The sequence below is a fragment of the Lissotriton vulgaris genome, chromosome 2_1 (assembly GCF_964263255.1).
Source record: "Lissotriton vulgaris chromosome 2_1, aLisVul1.2, whole genome shotgun sequence".
Taxonomy (NCBI): Eukaryota; Metazoa; Chordata; class Amphibia; order Caudata; family Salamandridae; genus Lissotriton; species Lissotriton vulgaris.
Genome location: NC_141687.1, coordinates 126,049,110 through 126,061,163, shown reverse-complemented (window position 1 = coordinate 126,061,163; position 12,054 = coordinate 126,049,110). Strand labels below are relative to the sequence as shown.

The 12,054-nt window shown below is 47.6% G+C and overlaps 1 protein-coding gene across 4 annotated transcripts in view; it reads right to left on the bottom strand.

Moving 5' to 3' along the window:
• SH2B2 (SH2B adaptor protein 2) overlaps nt 1-12,054 on the bottom strand; it is a 493,931-nt gene that overhangs the window by 82,429 nt on the left and 399,448 nt on the right. For all 4 annotated transcript variants that reach the window (XM_086954571.1, XM_086954573.1, XM_086954574.1 and 1 more), the window contains one exon: nt 75-268. In XM_086954571.1, coding sequence (XP_086810697.1) covers nt 75-268 — 194 coding nt within the window. The remainder of the gene's footprint in view (nt 1-74; nt 269-12,054) is intronic.

The window sequence follows — 12,054 nt, the reverse complement described above, 5'->3', positions numbered from 1 at the left end:
AAGGCAATAAGGGAAAACACTGAAGTCAAGTGCATTTTGTGAGAGGAAGAGAGCCAGAATAAAACATCACTTACCTTTGCCTTCCCTTGAAAGTTAAAAGTCAAAACGTATTCTCCAGGCCGCGTTTCGCTCTGTCGGATGACGAACAGACCGTGACTGCGAGTGCCGCCGGACAGCACTAGTTGCGCAGCTTTGATACGAGACAGCGTCCCGTGGAACCAGGGGAAGTCTGAGAGGTTGAGCTCTGTCCCCGCCTCACTCTCTTCGCCTGGAGATTACAAACCGGGAATTTTTTTTATTGTCATTTGAAAGAAGTTGTGCAGAACATGTGACAAAGCAGGCCAAACACTCGTTAGACCCCAAGGGCTGGATATCTTGCCTATCATAGTCCACAAAATTCAAATCTGAATAACACTAATGTCATTAAAACAATTTGTTTTATAGCTCAGTTGATGAATAGTCGACTTTTATTAAAAAATAGTTTAACTGGTAAATTAAAATCAACAGACTTTCAATCCTAGCATCAAAGGGGAGGGAAACATACAGAATCGGTTACAGCAATTCTTAAAATAAATAGTGTAATTATTAATTGTTAAAATGAATAAACAATGGGAAAGGTTTCTGATACCCCAGGGTGTGGAAGGGTTTCAGGTGGATTTATAACATTACAATCTACATATTCAGAATTATATAAGTAATGTTTTCTGTTTCCAGCACGTGTTGTTGTAGATCACATTCGGTGTGCTGAGCGGAAAGCAGCTCCCTTTCCTACTAAAGGACAGGTCTGCTGAAATAAGCACTAGCGGAAGTAATTAAGCCTTTGTAGGAGGCTGGCTAAGTTTATGTTGCAAACTAATTTAAGTGATGCACCTTGCACTGACTCAGACAACCTTTCTAGTGATTTTAGTGGTTTTAGACAACCATAGAAAGCTCTCCAAGTGGTAGTTGTGGAGAGCAGAATCCAGGCTCATCCAGGAGTGTTAAGCAGCTTGTTTTACCAGATCTAATCATGCAGTGCAGGTTAAAAGAAAAAGAACCACACAGTGTATATACAAAAATATGTCTATTTATAACCCAAAACTTACTAACACATTAGTATATCCCCTACCCGGGGATTTAACCCCAAATACACAATATTACTTCAATTGTAAACAGATAAGTAAGCACAAAATACAGTGGTCCCCAGGGGAAGACCAAACCATTTACTAAAAAGTGGAATACGCACAGCAATCAAGTCAGGACCTTGACCAGGAGACTCAGAGGAGCTGTGGACACAAGGAACCACCCATGGTAAGTACCCAGGAACCCCACAGACGCTGTGGAAAAACAGCTGTGTGTCAAATAGAAATCACCGGGAAAGTCACAGTTGCAGTTAAACCCTGTGGGAGACAGGAGGTTGGAGAGTCACCCCATCCATGGATACTCCATGAACTAAGACACCTACACCAGGGAAGCCAGGTACATAGGTGTGAAGTGACATAGGAAGCCACCGTAGACCACAATGGAGGACCTAAGGAAAGATGCGCCTGGAGAAGATGGTGCAAGCGCTCAGTGAAATCCAAGGTTGAATTCTTGAAGTGAAGAACCTGCTAATAGAGGGACAGAGTCTATACCATTCGGAGGTGACCAAGAGTCACAGAAGAGTGTCGGTGTCTGTCGGAATCACCAACAACCCTTGGCAGCTGCAAGAGGTGTGGAAAGCAAAGAAGGAGAAACGTTGGGACAGCAAGGTCCAAGGGACTCACCACAAGCAGTAGAGTCTGAGCAGGCCCTCAGCAAGCAAGAGAGCCCACTGAAGCAGGAAAAGACCCTCAAGAGAACCCACAAGCCAAAGGCTCAGGAGTAGCAAGAGGACCTCGAGCAGCTCACCAAAGATGAATGTCCACAGTGTAGAGGATGCAGTGAGGACGCTGAACTAGGCAGGAAGAGTTGCTAGAGGCTGGAGCTTCTTGTAGCCCGAAGATCACAGGAGTGCAGAGCCAACAAGCCTTGGTACCGGCAAATTGTTGCAGTGCACAGGGGTACGGTCCCAGCAGTTCTGAGGAAGGATATGAGCCTCAAAGTTGCAGAGAGGACCTGTCAGACCGTGAGGGAGTTGCAGGACCACCACCTACCTGTGTTGCTGAGCTTTTTAGAATCCATGGGATGTCAGGAGCAGCAGACTGGTCTGCTTTGTTGTGTTCCTGCTGATGCAGGTGATAGACTCCTTCACTCAAGGGGAGATTACTTTGGGTGTCCTTGATGTCCACAGGTCTGTTGAAGATCCTGGAAGAGGTACAGACACTGACGACAAAGACTTGCAGATCAGAGAGGCCAGGAGCAGCAGGAATAATCCATGATGCAGTTTCCGTTCCTGGCAAAGTCCAGGAAAGTCCAAGTGTCCAGACGGTCATAGAGTGACGTGGTTTCAGGCTTGAGTCTTGTCCCACAACAAATCTGAGGACCCACTTACCTAGGTATTTAAGGGCTTACCTTAAATAGCCTAGGAAGGGGGTTAGAACGACTCAAGGGTCCCTCCCAGAGGAAGGGCTGGACAGAGGTGAGTCTGCTCCCATGTCCTTTGTCCAGTTTCACGCCAGAGCAGGTGCCAAGGGCTCCCTGAACAGGCTCAAACCAGAATATGCAAGGAGGGCACCAAATTTGCCCATCAAAGCAGTCTGGTGGCACTGGAAAGTGCCCTCACCCCAACCCAATACACAGAGTCCTGTCTGGAATGTGGTCACACCTTCCCATGACAGGAAACCTATTGTTTTACCTTCCACTGCTCGAGCTCAGCTAAGCAGCAAGAGGGCAGAATCGGGTCTGTGGTCGGCAGCAGCACTAGCTTGCTGGCAGACCCTGAAAGACTGTTACCGGCAGTACTGAGGACTTCCCAGAGGAGCCCCCCAAGTGAGGTAAAGGTGCTGAGGTATGATTCCAACATGTTTGATACCAATCATGCTCAGCTTCGGCACAGGAACTACATAGTTGACCATCGCCTAATGGCGGATGGCCACTATATGTATCAAAATGGCTGGCTGTGCTTACTAAGCCTGGAGAATCGACTCTTCAGGTTTGAAAGGTTAGCCTTAGGGGTGACTTCTAGGTTTTAAGTGTATTGACCTCAGATACAGGAAAACGTATATCGGCTGTAAATGGCAGGCCTGTAGTCACAGTTTGAGTTGTCTCTCATGGGTGGCACAATACATGCTACAGCCCATGGGAGACCCCTGGAGTACCTATATTCTGGGTACCATAGTACTGTATACCAGGGACTTATAAGGGTATACCAGTAGCCAATTATGGAGGTCCAGAAATAGTCATTTCAGGGACACAGTGACAGTGATCCCGATTAGAAGAATTCCAGTCAGACTTGTAAAAAAAAAAACATACTGACAACAGCAAAAAGTGGGGGTAACCATTATAGCAGATCCTACTTTCCTACAGTCTTTAACAGAGTCTGGCCCCCACCTGTGCATCTTTCACAGATCAAACTTCCACATAGTAATATGATGTCTATTAAATGTGTGGGCTGACGTTCATGTGGCTGCCCAGCAAATGTCAGCGGACTGAATGTTACATATAATCGATTGTGTAGCTCGTTTTTTGCGAGTCAAATCCACGTGAGGTGTATGTAGATGCTTGTTTTGCGCATACTGTATACATCTAAAATATATCCAACAATGCCTGCTTTGAGAGGATGTGCAGTGATGAGGTAGTGAGAAAGCGACAGACATTTGTTGAAACTTTCTGTCTTCGTCATATGAGTGTAGTAAATCAGTGCCCTTTTAACATCCGGCTTCTGCAACATTCTGTGGATTGCAAAATAATGTGGGCACCTCCTTTCATTAGTATGAAATGGTGACACTAACTTTGTTATAAACCGTGGATGTGCAAGAAATACAACCCTGTCCTTATGCACTTGTAAATAAGATTCTTCCACCCACAAGCTTGGTAAATCACTAACTCAACTAGTGATGTAATTGCTGCTAAGAAGACTGTAAGGACTGCACTGTGCATAAGAATAAAGGCTTAAAAATTACCCCAGGGGCGTGGCCAAGACTTCGATGGAGTCTCTCCATCCTCCAGCGGCCGGCCCGACTAATCCGTAGACTGTGGGGCTACGAAAGTGCCGACGGACCCCTACCTAATGTCCAGGAAGCCATCTGCCCGTGCTCGTAGCGCATCCTGCCCTCTGTGCCCAAGATGGAGGCTGGCCCATAGCGGATTGCCGGGGAAGGAGGCCAGATTGCCATCTTGGACCCATGCCTTGAGGGAGAAGCCTGTCCGGCGAAGACCTGAAGTACCACTGTGGGGGCCCAGGGTGACGCTCTCTGGTGACCGGGGAAAGGAACCTGGTTCTTGGGGCTGTGGGCAGGCCTCCAAAGCCCCTACCGTGTGAGCCTTGGTCGAAGGGCTCGGCCGGAGCCGAGCGGATCTCTGGATGAAAGACGAGACCGAGACGAGTCATCTGCTGGGCGCCCTGCCGGCCCTTCCCCCCCTTCTTGGGTCTCGGGAGAACCATTGTGCCTGGGGGCTATTGCGGGGACGCGATTCTGCGGGCTGACCCATCGCTTGGGGGGGGGTGGGGGTCCCCATGGTCTGGAACCGGAAACTTCATCGGGCGGCCCTCCGGGGGATCTGCGGCCAGGGCTTTCCTGGGTGAGGAGAGGTGAAGTCGTCTGGCCTCCACGGCCTACAATCCATCGTGGTGATCCCTGACGGAGTGGGAGTAGTGATTCCGTGGCCAGGGTTGAAGCCATACTGCGAGCTCCTGTCTTGGGGAAGCGCCCCAACAAGAGTGTTGAAGGGAGAATTGCCGGCCCTCACCGGACTGTACAAAAGGGGGTGGTGATGGACGGAGCATCTGTATCAATCAAACACTCGCACCCAGTCAACAGATCTGGGTTTAAGCCATCACTGTTCTTTAGCCCACTCTGCCACCCCAGTTCAGACATGGCCATATGCAAATCAGTCTGACCCTGTGCCTCATGGGAACTGTCCAGCCCGAACTGCCAAGCCATGCCTTCCCTGGACCGGACCGGATTCAAGCTTCTAGGACCGGTTTCTGGCATTACAGCCATCTTCAGCCAGGCTTGCTTGAATCCAGTGGCAAAGTGAGCAAGAGACTCACGTCTGAGCATACCCTGCCAACTTATGGCGAACAAAGCGGTACAAAAGGGGGTGGTGATGGAGGCCCCAGTGAACATCATGTCGTATGCGGGAACTGAAATGTGGGCGCCCTCATTATCCAAAACTGCAGGGTGGCTATCCTTCTTAAAGTGGGCATACACATACAGGGAACTCAAATACTGTGAGACAAGGAGGAACGTTAAGGGAAGCTAAAGGTACCAATTAATAATAGGCCCCTCACATTGATCAACATTTCATGCCCCCAATCAATCTCAAGACACATAACTCAGAAGCCTACTTAAAGATCTGCCTTCTAGTGGTGGGCCCGCTTCTTGTTGGGGAGGGGGAGGGGGGGACTTTAACTCATCTCGATCTTAGCGAGACCTCCTTTCAGGGCACTGGGGCTATGTCTGAGGTGCTTAAGCAGGACCTCGAGGCCTTGCGCATAGTTGATGCGTAGCGATATACAGAACCAGAAGCAAGAGGCTATACCTTGTTCTCTTCATGTCCACCGATCATATTCCCATATAGATTATTTCTTCATATCCCAGTCAGTCATTCGGTCGCTGGATTCGGTGACTATATCTGACATATCTATATCAGATCACGCCCACCTAGAGATCGTTGGGGGAGGCATAGCATTTCCTACAAGACCAGGTCAATGTAGCAGAATTATGGCAGGCAATCCAAACATGCTTTGAAATGAACGATCTCCCTGACACCGATGGCTATACCCTCTCGGATGCCTTCATGGCAACTATTCAAGGCACCATCTCCTCGATCTCAATTGCCGGAACACAGGAATCCCATTTCGTAGAGGCGGGCCTCACCAGAAATATTAGGGTGCTTGAGAGACAGAAGAATACAACACTGGCAAGGCAATGCCAGAAAACGACTGGCCTCTCTTTGGGGCCAACTAAAAGCGATCCGTGTAAATAAAGCTGAACACTCCCTCCTTGCTCTCAAGCAAAAATGTTATGAAGGGGGCAATAAGGCGAGTTACCTACTGGCCTGTCGACTCCGCATCGCATATCCTGCAACCATATTGCCAGGGTTGAGACTAACGGGGGCACATGGGCTACCTCGGAAACAGATAAACAACAGCTCTTTATAGCCAGGGCAAAATTGTCCAAGAAGAGATTGAGTCATTTCTTGCTAAGTGTAATTGGCCGCCGGTTGACCCTTCTCATGTCCAACAACTGGAAAACCCGATCACCCTAGAAGAACTTCAAAAAGCATTAAAAAGTCTCCATGTGGGCAAATCTCCTGGCCCGGATGGCTTCACAAGTTCTTTCTATCGCTTGTTACTTCCTCAGCTGCAGGTCCCCAAACTCCGGTTATTTAACTTCTCCGATCTTATTATTGTGACCCCTCCCATGTCCAGAGCGGAGATAGCGCTAATCCCCAAGCAGAGGAAGGACCCGACATCCTGCCCCTCCCCTCGCTCCATCTCTCTGCTCAATGTGGATGCTAAACTATATAGCAAAATTCTGGCGCAGCGCCTGGCACTATACCTCCCTAGCTTTATAGACCCATACCAGGCAGGATTTATACACCAACGACAGGGGGCAGATAACATTGGGTGGATGTTTAAGAGACATGTTTAAGAGATATACTCCTTCACGTAATCTTCGCTCCACTCATAAATCTCTTCTGACTGTCCCATCCTACAAGCGGAAGCGTCTTGGAGGCAGCTGCTTTGACCTTCTTGCAGCTGGGTTTTGGAATTCCCTTCCCCTCCATCTGAAACTGAATGACAACATCCTCAGTTTTAGACATTCCTTGAAAACCTGGCTTTTCAATCAGGCGCACTGTTGAGCTGCTCCCTCCCCTGTGACCCTGCGCTAGCTCCTTCCTACAGCGCCATGAAGCCTCCGGGCGTACGTGCGCTTATAAATACCTACTGACATTAACATTAACATTAACATAGCCCATCTGATGTAAAACGTCCAGCTTCGCAGTATTCCAGCATTGCTGCTTTTCCTTGCCGCGGAGAATGAGAGTGCTAGTGTAGACTGGACCTTTCTTAGAGCGGTACTATGGAGGATTGGGTTGAGTCCGGTCATGATCTCTCGTATTATAGCTTCCCATATGGCTCCATAGGCACAAATTAGAGTCAATGGGTTACTGGCCCCTCCCTTCCAGAGCCTCAGGGGAGCTCGTCAAGAATGCCTCTTGCAAACTCTGCTCTTCGCCCTTGCAATACAACCCCAAGCGATTAGCATACATCAGTCAGGTGCAATCAAGGGCATACAATTTGGAAGTGACGAACACAAGATTGAGCTATTTGCGGATGATCTACTTCTTACCCTAACCGACTCTCGAGCTCTCTTCCGGCGCGGCTTGATATACTCTCTCTATTTGATCTTATCTCGGGGCTAAAAATTAACGTTAGTAAATCGCAGGCATTTAATCTCACTCTTTCTCCTCAAGCGATTGTCAACCTTCGTTCTTGTACCCTGTCAAGTGGGCTCATCATTCGATTCGGTACTTGGGCCTCAATAAACTGGCCGGATTGCAGATGCTCCATTAGGGAAGATCTCAGGAGATGGAAATTGCTTTCCATATCATGGCTTGGTCGCCTTAATGCGGTTAAAATGTCCGTGCTACACAAGGTAATATACCTCTTCCAAGCACTCCTGATGCCCATTCCGCATGGGGATATTTTAAGCTTTCAGAAAGAGGTCAATACTTTCATTTGGGGCAAAGGAAGACCAAGGTGGTCCAACAGTCTCTAATGTTGCCAAAAGACTGGGGCGGGGGGGCTCTTGCCTGTCCCAACCTCCTTGTCTCTACTACTGGGCGACACACCAGCATTATATTTTGGAGTGAGTGGTTCGCGAAAGAGAGAAACATTGGGTTCAAATGGACAGGGCAGTAGCAAGCCGCCCACTGTGGGACTTGGCCTGGCTGCCAAAAAGAGCCCGGCCGTGCAGTGCCTACATCGCCAACCCAACGGGAACGGTTCTGGATATATGGGCTAGATAAGCGATTGGCCAGGGCCTCACTTCCTTCCACTCCCCCAATACGCCCCTGACCCGCAATCCTGGCTTCCCCCCAGCCCAACTCTGTTCAGGCTTGGGTAAGCGGAGAGTGTAGTACGATCGCTGATCTCTTTGAAGGAGAGGTCTTTAAATCTTTTGACCAATGCAGGCAGGAATTCCACCTCCCAGGAACAGCGCACTTACAATACTATCAAATTCGGCACGGTTTACACCCATAAATAAGCAGGTAGCCACATGCCAACGCACCCCATTTGAGACACTAGTACTCTTGTATGAAGGATTGCGCGGCCTAATTTCACGCACTTAGCAACTCCTGCATTAATCTAACCCTCTGCCTCCTCACCCCTATCAACAGAAATGGCACAGAGATAATGCAGAAGATGCTCCTTTGGAACAATGGGAACAGCTGTGGAGAGACATCCCCACCATCTACAAAAGCATTGCGCAACAAGAGAGGGCATATAAAGTTATGACCCGTTGGTATTACACTCCATTTCGCCTCCAGACAATGTTTACCACCTCCACATCCCTGTGCTGGCGCTGCAAGTCTGACACAAGTTAGTTCATTCACATTTGGTGGTTCTGCCCAATACTGACACTTTTCTGGAAGGAGGTGTTGAGCCACATCAAAGATGTAGTGGGGTTTCCTATCCCGAGCACGCCAGGGATCAAGATCCTTGATCTCCGACCTCAAATTCTCAAAGCTATGACCCACTCTGATTGGCGTTTGATCCTTCATATGCTAGGGGCGGCAAAGCAGGTCATTGCTCTGCATGGGAAAAAAGCCCTGACCCCTACGCCTCATTTGTTGGTCACCCAACTCTGGCACACAATGGCGATGGAGCTCTTGTCCAGTCGACTTGCACACTCTGATACTAAATGTGTGCAGATTTGGCAACCCCTAGTGTAATATCTAAATTAGAACACTCCTGCTCCCTTCCCCCATGCCTACGGACCCTTCAAATATTCAAAGATCCTATATTCCCTAGGAGGGACATACCTCCTAGATTGAATTAGGACGGGCCAAGGACTTAACTTTCCTCCAGCGCTCACCTCCCCCCTTCTCTAGCCACTAACATGGGTGCATCAAATCAGGGTTAGGGCGTATCTCCAAGCGCTGTTTTTATGGGATCTCCCCCCCACCCCCCAACCTTCCTCCTTTCGCCCACCGTTTGTTGTACTCATTTTTCTCTTGTTGGATCTTGGCAAAACAGCTCTGGACAGAAGAACTCACTAATACCTATGCCAGTTAATTATTTCAGTGTAACTGCAACAAATGGACGGAATGATGAATGATTCAGACATTCTCCCCAGCCAAAAGATCTGGGTTAAATCCATCATTCTTTGGCCCACTAAGCCACCCAAGTTTGTACCCAGCCATATGCAAATCAGTCTTTACCCTGTGCCTCATGGGAACAGTCCAGACCGAACTGCCAAGCCAGGTCCTCCCTGGACCAGAAACAAGCATCTTGGGACTGGTTTCAGGGTAGGTCACCCTTCATCAGGCTAGCTTGAATCCAGTGGGACAGTGAGCAAGTAACCCACGTCTGGTAATACCCATCCCACTTAGGGCAAAAAGTGTAACTGCAACAAATGATGGACGGAATGCTGAATGATTCAGACATTCTCCCCCAGTCAAAATATCTGGGTTAAATTCATCGTTCTTTTGCCCACTACGCCACCCCAGGTTGGACCCAGCCATAGGCAAATCAGTCTTGACCCTATGACTCATGGGAACAGTCCAGACCGAACTGCCAAGACAGGTCCTCCCGGGACCGGAAACAGGCATCCTGGGACTGGTTTCTGGGTAGGTCACCCTTTGTTGTATGGCGTTTTAGGATCCGAGCGAATTTTCCCGATTCATGTCCTTATATAGGTATAATCCACATTGCCCTAATATAGGCATAGATATCATTCCCTTATTTAGACATAGCCCTTGCAGTCCAAATACAGGAATGGCTACTTCCATCCGTACCAAAACGTCACAACGATTTCTTGGAAAATTGGCTTAAGCAGTCAGGGACCTCCCCTTGCTTGAATATTGATTTGTCCAAGAACTCATGTACTTTACAAACAACTACTATTCCCTTGGGGTTCTTTACTGACGTTATTATGCCTGACTTTACGTCAAACTAGACACCTTCAAGGTATAAATATGCCTTCACTTGCAAGACACGGTGGTTCGGAGCAGTTCGACTACCTACTTGCCCGACGCAGCTCGCTACAGCGAGTGCCGAAGGAAGCCGACCCTCCAGCTGACGCACTGATCGAGAAGCTGTCCGTTCTCTTGCTGAGAATCCAGCTCCAGTGTTTCCAAGCTCCCCTTGCGGGGTGTTGGGAAATCGAGTCCTAAGACAAGAGATACCAGACCTCCTTCATTCTAAACTAAGGTATGGAGCTGATTAGAAATCTTGGATAGATTCTTGGCAAAGAAAACCAAACCTATGCTACACAATACTTACTCCCTCCCTTGTACTAGACTTAAGTTAGGTACATTGGGGTAGGCATATTTTAGAAGCACTGGTTGAGTATTGTAGTCAATGTATTTATGTAAGTATTTTTATATGGCTTAGAAACCATACAATGCTTTTACAGTATTTTAGAATATTATCGCTGTACGCATTATACTTTGCAGTCTGCATTACGATTGTAGCAGTACTTGCATGAGAAAGAAGACTGTTCAATAAAACCTTTTATTGAAAACGCCAGTCTCTCCATTTCTCTGCACCTCTGTAGAAACGAAGCATGCACGATTGACTGAGTGAAAAACTTATCTATTGTTTCCAAGACTCTAGAGACATATTTCTTATTCTTGGTAAAAATAATTGTCTTTTTTATGCGGTTGTCAGAAACTAATCCCTTCTTGTGAATTTGAGAAAGTTTCTAGTGACCTCTGAGGTAGCTGACACTCACTAGTAAGTTTAATACATTTGATAGAGACCTAGTCTACCTCAGTCCTACGTCTAATCTATAGGATATATTATTCCAATGCACAGAGCCTATTGGGAATATAGGAACAACACTACAGCTTCATCAGCCAGGCTAACTTGAATCCAGTGGCACAGTGAGCAAGCAGCCCACATCTGGGCATACCCATCTCACTTAGGGCGAAAAGTGTAACTGAAACAAATAATGAACGGAATGCTGAATGATTCAGACATTCTCCCCCAGTCAAAAGATCTGGGTTAAATCCATTGCTCTTTTGCCCACTAAGCCACCCCAGTTTGGACCCAGCCATATGCAAATCAGTCTTGACCCTGTGCCTCATGGGAACAGTCCAGACCGAACAGGTATGCCCAGACGCAGTTACAGTGCTCTCCATGCCACTGGAGTCAAGCTATCCTGGCTGATGAGGACTGAAAGCCTGAAACTGGTCCTAGGATGCTTGTTTCCAGTCCAGGGTGGACCTGACCTGGCAGTTCGAGCTGGACTGTTCCCAATGGGTGCAGGGTCAAGACTGATTTGCACATGGCCGTGTCCATACTGGAATGGCATGGCGAGCAAAAAAATGATGCATTTAGACCCAGATCTCTGTACTGGGGTGAATGTATGACATTGTTCTGCATTCTGTCCATCAATTGATCTTTTTGCAGTTAATTTCAAGCATCCTCACCCATGATCGATGGGCACTATATCTGACCCGTCAGGATGTTATATGTTATAAGAATATTGCCTTTATTGTCAATATAGATATAAGATTGTATTCAAATGTGAAAATAATAAAATAGATTTTGAAGAGAATATTTTTTACCATAAAAAAAGACCCCAGAGCCGAGCAAGAACAATGTTCAAATTCGAAAAACAAGCTGGAGTGACCCTTGACAGGATTAGTTATTTTTATCCCTTTGACAAATGCTTTAATGACTGGTATATGAAAAAGGAACAGGTGTTTGCTTTGGAGGAAAAATGCTACAGCAGCCAAGAATACCTGTGCTGA